At 45.4% G+C, this 11,583-nt stretch overlaps 1 protein-coding gene across 1 annotated transcript; it reads right to left on the reverse strand.

The window, feature by feature from the left end:
- Positions 1 to 4,301: 4,301 nt before the first annotated feature.
- Positions 4,302 to 11,502, reverse strand: WSB1 (WD repeat and SOCS box containing 1). Its single transcript, XM_005424376.2, has 8 exons — positions 11,210 to 11,502; positions 10,068 to 10,336; positions 9,413 to 9,544; positions 8,893 to 8,993; positions 6,608 to 6,780; positions 6,186 to 6,299; positions 5,909 to 6,016; positions 4,302 to 5,421 (listed from the first exon to the last, which is right to left on the reverse strand). The coding sequence occupies exons 1-8, from the start codon at positions 11,500 to 11,502 to the stop codon at positions 5,262 to 5,264; spliced, it is 1,350 nt and encodes a 449-aa protein (XP_005424433.2). The 3' UTR covers positions 4,302 to 5,261.
- Between the last annotated feature and the right edge of the window lie 81 nt (positions 11,503 to 11,583).

Here is an 11,583-nt window from a genome sequence, read left to right on the forward strand (position 1 = left end):
CCCCCTTGTCGACGCCCGCGCGAGCTCAGGTGTGCAGAGCTGCGCGTGCCCAGATGTGCAGAGTCGCGCGTGCCCAGGTGTGCAGAACTGCGCGTGCCCAGGTGTGCAGAGCCGCGCGTGTCCAGATGTGTAGAACTGCGCATGCCCAGGTGTGCAGAGCCGCGCGTGTCCAGATGTGTAGAACTGCGCATGCCCAGGTGTGCAGAGCCGCGCGTGTCCAGATGTGTAGAACTGCGCATGCCCAGGTGTGCAGAGCCGCGCGTGTCCAGATGTGTAGAACTGCGCATGCCCAGGTGTGCAGAGCCGCGCGTGCCCAGGTGTGCAGAGCCGCGCGTGCCCGGCAGAGGGCGCCGCACACCCGGCAGGTGCCCGCACGCGCCCGGAGCCCCTCCCGGCATTTGGGGCCGGTGAAGGATTTGGGGTTTGGGGAAGGGGTTTGGGTTTCCTCCCCTTCCTGCCCTCCCAGGCCTTTCTCTCCAGGCACGGGGGTACAGCAACAAACCAAACCAATTCCAGCTTTCCAGGAGGAAAGAACAGAACTAATTAGAGATCTTGTTCTCAAACATCTCTCTAGAAATACAACAGAATTTTGCTCCTCTTGCTTTGAGAAGGGATTCAGCTCAGATCACTTCGCTCTGGAAATTGAATATTTAAGAGCATTGGTACTTGGTGTGAAACCACAAGACCAGAGTTTGAGAGAGCTTGAAGAGAGAAAATCAAGGCAGCAGCAGAACTGCATCTGTGCTGAATGAAGGCAAGCCTCTGGAGCAGGCCCTGCACACTGACCATCAGGAACTGCGTTTACATTTGACATCTGTTTGCAAAGCGTGATAGGCCTGTGCCAAAGGGACTTTCTGACCACATCAGGGAGGAAAAACAGATTCTGAGGTTGGCCACAGTTTTCTTTAGAATCCCTTTCTGTGCCTCATTTATTTACCTCTAAGTGAGGGATTATGTTTTCTGTTCACATCTTTGTCTCTTGTCTGTTTAACTTAGGAGTTGTTTGGATTAGAGAGACTTCTTTATTAAAGGCTTGGATGCTACTGTAGTGCACAAATGAAGATAATTCAAACATTTCCATGTTCCCATAAATACTCCAAACGTTATTATCCTTACATTTCTCCATAAATGCTACTGAGTTATGTTTTGTTTCAAGTGTGATTTAAGATAATTGGTGAGTCAGAATACTGCTTTGTTTCTGAATAATAAGTAGTTAATAATATCTGCTGTTGAAGCCAAGAACTATTATAGATTCCAGAAAAAATAGGCTAAAAAGAAAACCCTCAACATCACATTTCTTATGAATTACTAGACGGAAGTGATACTAAAAAGAGGAAACCCTTCTCACCACAGCACAGTGCACAGAATAATGTCTTCCCAGGCAATGTATGAGGATCCCTGGTCAGGGGAGTTTCCTTGGGCAAAGAGCTCCACAGGAAAAGTGTAATTTCAGAAGTTCTCCATGCACACAGATGGACATCTTGGGTTCCAACAGAAGCTGCAACACTTGTGTTGGCCAAATGCCACCCTGGCAGCTCTTCACCAAACACAAAGCTGTGAGCAGGTCAGTCCACTTCCAGCTTCTCTAATGTCTCATGATCCAGTGGACACAGTCAATAAACGTGGGGATGCCAAGGGGCCTCTGCACCTTCCCCCAGGAGGTAAATGCCCTCCCAGTCACTGCCTACCCAGTGCAGTGTTGTCACTGTGCAAGCACCAAGCTTTTCCCAGGCTCCAGAGTAACCCCTGGCAGGGAGTTACACTGTGTGTGAGTTACACACAGACACACATGGATGGAGGCACTCACCCCCACATCGACCCACAGAGATATACGTGTGTGTATCTCAAACTTCCCTTGCTTTATTGCAAGCCTTTGCTATGAATATGCTTCATTAGAGCCTGGTCAGTTGTTGCTCAGATTATTGTCATGGTGGACTCTGTTTAATTAGCTTTTTATTTGTAATGTTGTGCTGGAGTAGAGTCAGGAGAGGATTCTCTAGGCAGCAGATCAAATTCATCTATGAGAGCACTGAGGTCAGAGAAATGGCAAACTGCAGCCAGATTTAGTGCTGATTTATACAGTCACAGAAGCAGCATGCCACCCCTGGTTCCTCTTTGTTCTCAGAGTGTGCCAGCTGGAGGTGCTTCACCTGAGGATCAGAACTATCTGAACTTCTGGGATCAGCGTGAAGGAAACCACGTGGCAAGTTCACACCTCCCTTGGAGGCCAGGTGGCCTTGGGGCTGTGTCACAGACCTGTTGGAAGGCAGGGAGGGCACTTTCTCAGCTGCTGCTTTTCCTTCCATGCCAGCGACCTCACAGAAACCAGCACAGCTCTCTGGACTGGGGCAGCAGCAATCACCTATCTCAGTCTTGTGACATGCCACATCGGGACCAAAGTTCTGCCCAAACTCTTCTCACTGCTGTTATCTGCAGTGGACCTTGGATTTTTTTTTTGGTTTTTTCCTTTCCTCTGATGCAATTAAGATGAAGCAATATTTTAAGTCTTTCTTCTGGACTGGTTCCTTCTGCAGTGACCACAAGGAGCTGATCATAATTAATAAATATCATCAAAACACCCTAATGGCTCCTGGGCAGTTGCCCCAGGTTTGAATTACACTGTTAATAATGTACACTGATTGATTTTTCCCCATCTGATTTCAGTTTAAGTTTTCCATCCTGGCCTTTATTCTGGTACAAGTTTTACTACAATTGCTGTTATATCAGGAAGCAGATTGAGACAGTCTTCCCAAAGAAGTGCTTGCCTTTTGAAGCAGGAGGGGAGAGGAGCACCTGAAGAAGTGGGCAGAACTCTCCAATTAAATGGGAGAAGTTCCTCCCATTAGTGTGCAGGGGGCAGCAGGAGTTTGTATAGGCTGAGAAGTGAACTCAGAGAGGGAGAGGGGTTATGATTTCTGTCAGGGAACCCCAGCGTAGCAATTCTTATTAGAGCCCCTAAATAAATATTTTTCTCCTTGATGCAACAAAGCACTCAGCCAGCTGTAATAAAAGTGAGCATTCAGGAGCTTCTAATATCATGTTAGAAATAAATCATATCTGCCCCAGAATTTGTTTGGAATTAGCTGGTTACACAAGGCATAACCTTGCTGATAACTACCAGTGTTATCATGACTTATCTCAAGTTTACTCTGGCTTTCTTTTGGTTCTAGTACATCAATAATTAGGGCTGTTCTGATCCAGCTCATTGCAGTGGGATTTGGGTGAGAAGCAGTGTTTATAAAACAAACTTGTCCTTGTGCAGAAGCCAGCATCCCACAGAAACCCTCTGCCTGCCTTACTCAGGTGGTTCTAATCTGAAATAATTACTTGGATAAACAGTTTCTGCCTGACACCTCTACCAGATTTCCCATGGGATCTTACATAACCCCTGTCCTTTATGAGATTATTGTAATATATAAGGAAAAGGTCACAGGATTCTTCCACCCTATTTCTAAAGCCCTCCAATGGAAGTCCTCATCTAGCACTGAAACAACCCCACACAATACTTAGCAGTGTTATTCACTCATGATTCAACTAAAATAACCATACATGAATGTGGAAAATAGAGTTTTCAGAGCATTCCAGAGAAAACTGGAGCTTCAGCCACCAGGAAGTTTCTCCATGGTGCTGTCCTTTGCTTGTTCCCTTTCCCCCTGACAGGGGTAACTGAACACCAGCTGGGAGGAGCCGTGTGCCTCACCCTGCTGAAGGGCCCAGCTCTATGCTGTGGTCACAGCTGGGAACTGCTGGGGATCAGGCCTCACCTTGTGGTGTCCCACCATGGCAGGAAGAGGCTTGTAAACGTGGTACATTATTATAAATAGCCTCACTAATGAGGAAAGCTTGTGTACTTGGTCTAACACTATCATTTGTGTCCTGGGAGAAAGGTTAGAGCAAACAGAGGAACTCCTGCAGGCAGAAGCAGCTTTCAGAGCTGGTGAAAGGGGGAGCTGGGATGCTGCTGTCTTCCTCCACTTCCATAAATCATCAGAGCTTTTGGTGAACACAACCCGAGGGGACCCTTCAGTAAGGCCCTCCTGCAAGAGCCCACACTGAAGTCCTACTTGCTGATCCAAAGCTGGAACTGTGATCTTGCAGAAACAGGCTCATGGCAAGCCCAGCTTTTAGCTCAGCTCACGAAGGCGCTTAAATAGGCAGATTTGCATCTCACACATGCCTATAACACTGTCATGGCTTTAGAGAGCTCTGTGTCTGGGAGCACAAAACAGGCCTCACCAGCTCAGTCTGGAACGCTGCAGCCACACAGTGTTGATAAATCAGTCACCAGATGAGACACCAGAAAACTTTTATACAAGTTTTTAATACAAAATTCAACAAAAATATATATAATCAGGCATTTTATGCAATGCATACATTCTTTATATCTGCAGGTACAGATAAATAACAGAAGGCAAAACCAAGTATTTTGCTTATCTTTGGCCATTAACCAATAATCACCCCCAAAGAGATATTATAGGGTTAAAGGATAATAAACTGAGTCTGCAAATGTCTCTCATTACAGACACAGTATCAGGCAAAAATACAGTAGTCAGATTTTCAGAAATGTAAGGAAATAGTTCTCTAACACTGCCCAATACTGAAATTTCACCTGGTTTGCTGCTATGGAGCATAAGGCCTTCAGCTGACTCAGGCATGGTCCTGGGTTACATCAGATACACTGCACCCCTTTTAACCTCCTGCCCTTCCCCACACACTGCTCTCTACAAAGCTGTACCTCTCACATATAAACTAGCACAAAGTCTGACCTGGGGGGCAACTTTCTGCACCCCAACCAATGTACAGAAGGAAGCTTAACTGCTGTGTAAGTCAATAGTTCTCCTACCTCAGTGTGCCAGAACAGCTGTCCTTCCACTTACAGCTCAGATGCATCATGGCTCTACCAAAGCAATATATACATGAGACACATGAAAAATCATACAAGCAATTTTTAAAGGTACACTGATAACATGTAGCAGCTTATGTCTATATATGTACATGTTTTCACAGTTACATTTTAGAAAATTGAGAACACCAGGAATACTTCTACTGTGTTTTCTATAAATAGTAAAAAAAATTACCTGTCAGGCATTTTGATAAAATAGTATTTAGGTTACCACTTTAAATAGCTCTTGAAAACCTGTAGAGTTTTAAGCTTAAAGGCTGTACAGTTTGAGGATTCTGTAAAGTGTTTGTAGACAGTTTCAGCAGCTGGGCCACCTCCCAGTTGTTGGTTTCGTTTGTTTGTTTTCTTCTCAAATAACTCAGATCTGGTAACAAAGGAACTCCACCACTTTGCCCGGGATAGGCAAGTTCTTGACCTGGCTGGTGGGCATCACCCTGCGGATGGCCATGCGACACAGGTGCTGCAGGCTGGACACCTGGCTCGGGGTCGCCCAGAAGTACAGGCTGCCATCCTGGGTCCTGCACAAAACCCACAAAACCCTCCAGGTTATTCCACATGAACCAGCTCAGCCTGCTACCAACTCACATACACATGACTAGGTAGGGGACTTGCTGGTGCTCAGTTCCAGCTGCTTCCGGATCCCGATTTACTCCGGTTCCTATTTTAAGCTGCAGCAGCACAATAAGCAACTTGTCTATGCAAAGGGAGCAGATCTCCCAGCAGCTACTGCTGTGCCACCTAACACACAACAACTGCCCTCAGCTATCTGATGGGCTTCTTCCAATCCTCATGTTTTGGGTCTCTCACATATTTATTTTTAAAGATAAGAAATGAGTTTATCAGCTGATTGATTTTACTGCTATTCCACGCATGTTTAAACAAACAGTACCAATCAGAAGCACCAGACTGCAAGTCACAACTGAAGATTTTCAGAACACTGAACTGCTGTTTTCAATCTCTTGTGTTACATTCATATTTTAGAAAGGAAAAGAAGTCTATACTTGCCCTGCAGCCAGAACACTGCCATCAGTAGAGAAAGTAGAGCAGAGTCCATTGTTCAGAGGTGCAACTTGTACAGGATATTCTTCATCAATTCTCCAGAACCTCACCATTCTGAGGGGGAAGGACAACACAGAAGTTATCAGAGTTGGTTTTTAAGTGTGCTTGGTGTTTCCTGTATGCTGCACGAGAAGCTAGTGTGGAGCACTTCAGTGACAGTGCTGAGAGGCTCCTGTGCCAGGGCAGAAGGCAGGAGGGGCAGCCGCCCCATGCCCACACTCACTTGTCGTCGGCCACGCTGGCCACGTGCAGCCCGTCGTGGCTGAAGCACACCGAGCGCACCCAGCGGTCGTTGGCGCCGCCCGCGAAGATCGGCGTGGGCGGGGGGAACAGGTGCCTGTGGACAGATGGACAGACACACGCTCAGGGACAGGGACACAGCCTCAGCCAGGACAGCAGAGCTCAGGCACTCACAAACAAACAGCGTTGGACCAGTTCACTGCGGATTCGGCAGTGGGGACTGAACTGCCGCGTGCTCTTCAGCCTTGTTTAACAACTTAACGCACATTAAAATACCAGTGCTGTAAATTGGCTCTCAGATGGAAGAACAACCTCCAGCCTCTGCTACTTTAGGACTTCCATCGCCACTGGTCATTTCCACGTCCATTCTGGGAGATAGTTTCCAGATTTGAGTGCTTTACTTACCCAAATTCCCTAAGGATCACTCCAATGTGTGGATCCCAGACATAGACTCGAGTATCGTAAGATGCAGTAGCCAGTAACGCTCCGTCAGGAGAGAACTCACAAGCTACAACATCATTGTGATGGCCTTCAAGTTTCCGTAGCATGGAGTATTTATCCATATCCCAGAGGAAAACCTGCAATTAAATCAGCTGATGTTATAGCTCTGCTCAGAGAGGCAATGAAGCATTTAATTTGTTTTTTAAGTATAACTAGTCTTATTTAGGATTATACTAAAATCAGGTATTATGAATTACTACAATTAAGAAATACGCTCAGTGTCATATTCAGATTAAAATCAAGGTTTTTTAAAAAATAATTAAAGCAGACATGCAAGTTCTAACTCAAATTTGTTAAATGTTATTAACAAAATAAGCCAAAATATAAGATAAAGGCAACACAATTTAACCATGTAGCTTACTGAAATTCATATATTACAAAACTATTTTATTAAAATATTCAGAAATATATAGGGTTAAACTCTACAGTCCCCTCTTTTCAGTAACTACCAAAATTTTAAGAAATATACAGACAGAAAATGTAAGGTTAACATATTGTTACTCCAGTGGCATCCCTTTGAGTTTAAGATCACTTGTTTACAATTGCTTGGATCACCAACGTCAGCCTAGGAAGAGAAACAGATACTGCAAGCAAAAAGAATTTTCACAGCCAAAAGTTATGTCTGTGGCAAAACAACAGGGAAGTCTAACCACATTATTAGAAAGAATTTAGTCATTTAAAATCAAGTCAACAGTAACAAACAACATTAATATTACAATTTACCCAACTAATTGCACAGTGTATTGTAAGAATTCATGGAATATTACAGTATTTTACATGCAGTTGTATATTATATATTATCAAAATAAGGACTGTGCAGAATTACTTAATAGGAACTATTCATGTACTTTAGCATGGTTTTACAGGAATCTAAGTCTTTAGCAAAAGCTATTATGTCCCTCAAAGAGCTCACTAGCAGCCTTGATTTTTCCCTTGACAGTTTTACTGCACAGGTTAAATTCTGACAACTTGGATAAATTTATGTTTGACCAAAACAAACTCAGCCTTAGAGCCTCCCATACCACCTAACTCTGAACCATTTTACAATCAGTTATAAACACGTTCACTAATTTTTCCAAGGAGACCCCAACATTCTATAAAACTGGAAACTAAGTTTGAGGAGTCAGTGTGTTTCACTGCTGTGAAAATTATTAAAAAAAAAAAAAAAACAACAAAAAAAAAAAGCAAGCAAGCAAGCAGACAGTGGACATGGAGCAGCACCTGCGTACGTACAGGACCCCTTGCAGCCGAGGGCAAGGTTACTTCGTCCTACGGTACAGACGGTACAGCTCGCCGGGCTGGCGGCCAGAGCTGCCACTCTCTGCCCGCCAACACCACTGTGCTCCTCAGAGTGGTGCCAGCTTAACTCAATCACACCAATATTGCTGCCACCACCTGTGACAGGGAAAGCAAGAAGCTTATGGAAAACACACAGCCTCCAGACAGCAATGTACACATCCCCCTCTGCTCCACTACAGAGCCAAACCCCAGAGCTCGGCTGTGCTCACCACTGTGGACAATGCCTCTGAGCACTCCCACAGGAGTGATGGCCAGTGCCTCAGCTGGGCTTCTGAGGCTGCACTACACTGCCTACAGAGCTCCTGCAACCAGGCTGAACTCCCTTTCTGGTCTGCCCTAACTCTTCAGTGCTAGGAGTAGCTTACAGCATACATGCATTACCTGCACTGCTTTCAGTTCTCTAGCAGGGCATTAGGATGGAAGCAAAACCAGTGTACTCCTCTTCCCTCTAACTCTTAGGTACTACTGCCATTGGTAGGGGAAACCAGGGAGAAAAGTTTTGGTTCAGCAGGAGATGCCCTGACTGCTCCAGCTTTGGGAAGTCTTTCTCATTGAGCACGAAATAGGAAGGACAAAATCAAAACCAAAATAGTTTTATGCATTAATCTAAGTATCTTTTAACACTGGCAGCTTTAGTGGTCTTTGTTTTATGCCGTGACCCTGTGCAGACTTATTTCTCCACACTTACAGCCTCTTCAACTAAAAGCAGTGCAAGTTCCATTCACAAATCAGGGTCTCAATGCACCATTTGCCAGTTTAATTTCATGCACTTTCACATCATCAAACATTAGAAGTTCATGACACCGAGCACAAGCTTAACGTTACTTAGATTTAAAATGATTATGCACACAATTCAGGAGAATTAAGGAACAAGAAACTCTGACACATACTGCTTTACTAGCTCCAACAGAACAGAGGATGGAGGAGTCTGGAGAGAATGCACAGCCATACACCCAGTTTGGATGGCCTCTCAGCACCTTCATCATGTTTCCTAAACAGAAAGGCATTGCTGTAAGAATTGGTTAAGTATTACAAAATTCAGATGGGAAAGCTTTTTCAAGTTAGTTATTTCTTTGCCAAATTTTGTATTATTTTCCCAAAATACTTTTTGCAGAGTCATTCTACACAGAAATAAAACCCCTGGGTGCAGCCTCTACTTCCATGTCCCTATTCAGAAAGGTCACTTCACGCACTCTTAGCCCAAAACCTGCTTCTGCCTCCAGGGTTCAGACAGATAAGGAATTCCAAGGGGCTGCAGTGAGTGAGTAAAGAATTCCAAGTGCACAGTGAGTGACTAACCGAACACGCAGTTTTTAAGCAATCCTGACTAAACTGAGTCTAGAGCAATAAAAGAGGTGAGTACATGGGTGCTTCTCTCAGGTATTGGAGCAGACAAAGCCCAGACATTACCATCATCTTTCAGGTCCCACACTCGCAGGGTTTTGTCTCTGGACGCAGACACAAGAATCAGGCTGCCATCGGGGGCAAAGGTTAAATCTCTGACAACTTCTGTGTGGTCCATCAGGTTAAGGAGGAGTTTTCCTGTTACATGAGAACACCACAATTTAACATGAAGGACTCCTGTACTTAGATCAAATGCTTTATGGATACAAATACTGAATATAAAATTACTGCATGTAAAGACAATTTTCTTTGTAGAAATGCTCCCTACAACGAGCAGCACATGGATCCTTCCACTCTCCTGTATGAAGAGGTAACTCCTGGAAAAGCTACAAAATCTATATACTAGAACCTCAGAAATAAGGCAAGACTTGTCTTTTGATGGACATACTTCTTCCAAGCTTCAATTTACAAGGACAGATTACTCAATAGTCATTATTTTTCTTAACTGAGTTCTCTCCAACCGAGCAGCTGTGCTACCAGCAAAACTCAAAGTCCCCAAGTTCAGATTCAGTCTTTTCGAGTCATTAATTTTCTTTTTTAAAAAATTAAAGGTCCTCATCAACATAAACCAGCAATTTCATGCTTTTAAAGCATGGTAAAACTAGGAAGACTATTGAAGAAACAACCAGTGTATGTATGCACACACTTGCTCTGCACTCACCCGTGTACACATCCCAGATCTTGATGCGGCCGTTGTTGAGGCCGGTGGCGAGGAGCAGCTGGTCCTGCCCGAACTTGAAGCGGTGCCATTCGATGTTAACGCAGCGGCTCTGCTTCTCGGGCACGGAGGAGCCGAAGGCCAGGCTCCACACGATGTCCCCGCAGTCGATGACGTGCTCGCAGGGCTTGTTCTTCTGGCTGCCCTCGCTGCTGTGCCGCGGCAGCCGCGTGCCGGCCGCGTTCGCGCCATTCTTGGTGCCGTGCAGCAGGCTGAAACACAGCACAAAGCACACTGCAGCACACGGTATGGCCAAAAACAAACCTTTCTGCAAGGTCTGATGAAACATGGAAGCTGTCGTGATCTATGTCTCTGGGGCACAAAACAGCGCATCTTTACTTTAAAATCATAAAAGTGTCTTTTTCTGATAACTGAGAAAAATTACCAGCACCTGGAAACCTTCCAACACAAAATAATACTAATACTCTGTATACAGTTTTACCTCTGTAGAGAGCAAGATACCAACTTAACCTACTGCAAAATCCAACAGTTTCGAAGCATTTACAGAAAAATGAGCCGCAAAAATTTCTAGGATTTTCTGCTAGAGAGTTACTGAGTATCCAGCACATGGAAAACAATTAACCATCCCCCAAAGGGGGAAAAAATGGGTCAGAGAAATGTAACCAGCTAGAAAACTGCAGTGGCCGGCTACTGACTTCGCTAACATGCAACCTGCAAGTGCCAATAAAATGTGTGTTTTGGAACTCCACTTGCATTCGAACAAGGATGATAAGGAAAGAGGTCTGCCTTTAAGTAAACTCCTTAAAGGTAAAGCCAAACAGCGTTGTGATAGGAAGTGTAAAGGGCCAGATCTCCCCACGTCTCTAAATTCCCTTTTCATTCTAACTTCCTCTTATTTTAGAGTGTGTGAATTAATTAACAAGTCAGTCCTCCACAGGCTTTGTGAGGTTGCAATAGTTGTTCCTCTTGCTGGCCACATAGGAAGAGACAGAACAGCTGTTATTTTAAGGAATTCATTTGTCCCCAAGGTGTCAAAGCCTAGGAGACCACTACATGCGTTTTAATCGATCTGAAGCTATCTCCTGTTTTCCAGGTGCACCGAAAGCCATAGCGGTTTGTCTTACAAGTTGTTGAGGCACTGTGCCCAGGGGACCAGCTTCACTATGCGATGTCCCTGTGACCACGCCAGGTACGAGCCATCGGGAGCGAACGCGACCGTCCAGTTCTCCCTGCCGCACTTCTTGTCGAAGGGAGACGTGGGGGCCAGGAGCTCTCCTACCGTGCGCGACCGAGCTGGGGGGACAGAGGAGATCCGTGAGGGGAGATCCGTGAGGGGAGGAGATCCGTGCAGCGCCTTGCACCGGCTGCACGGGCACCCGCGCGTCACCCCGCTTTGTTTCACGGCGATTACCGCCATCGGGAGGGGGCCCGGTGTCACCGAATAACCCAGCAGGGCTGAGCCCCCGCAGGGAGACCGAGCTGTGCGCGATGCCGCAGC

The sequence above is a fragment of the Geospiza fortis genome, unplaced genomic scaffold (assembly GCF_000277835.1).
Source record: "Geospiza fortis unplaced genomic scaffold, GeoFor_1.0 scaffold538, whole genome shotgun sequence".
NCBI classification, from domain to species: Eukaryota; Metazoa; Chordata; class Aves; order Passeriformes; family Thraupidae; genus Geospiza; species Geospiza fortis.

What these genes read in the sequence shown, in the direction of transcription:
- WSB1 (XM_005424376.2), bottom strand. Translation starts at nt 11,502, where the DNA reads ATGGCGGTAATCGCCGTGAAACAAAGCGGGGTGACGCGCGGGTGCCCG. An exon ending in GATCTGGGATGTGTACACGG is followed by an intron (nt 9,545 to 10,067) that starts GTGAGTGCAGAG and finishes CTCATGTAACAG; the next exon opens with GAAAACTCCTCCTTAACCTG. An exon ending in GTGATCCTTAGGGAATTTGG is followed by an intron (nt 6,300 to 6,607) that starts GTAAGTAAAGCA and finishes ATCTGTCCACAG; the next exon opens with GCACCTGTTCCCCCCGCCCA.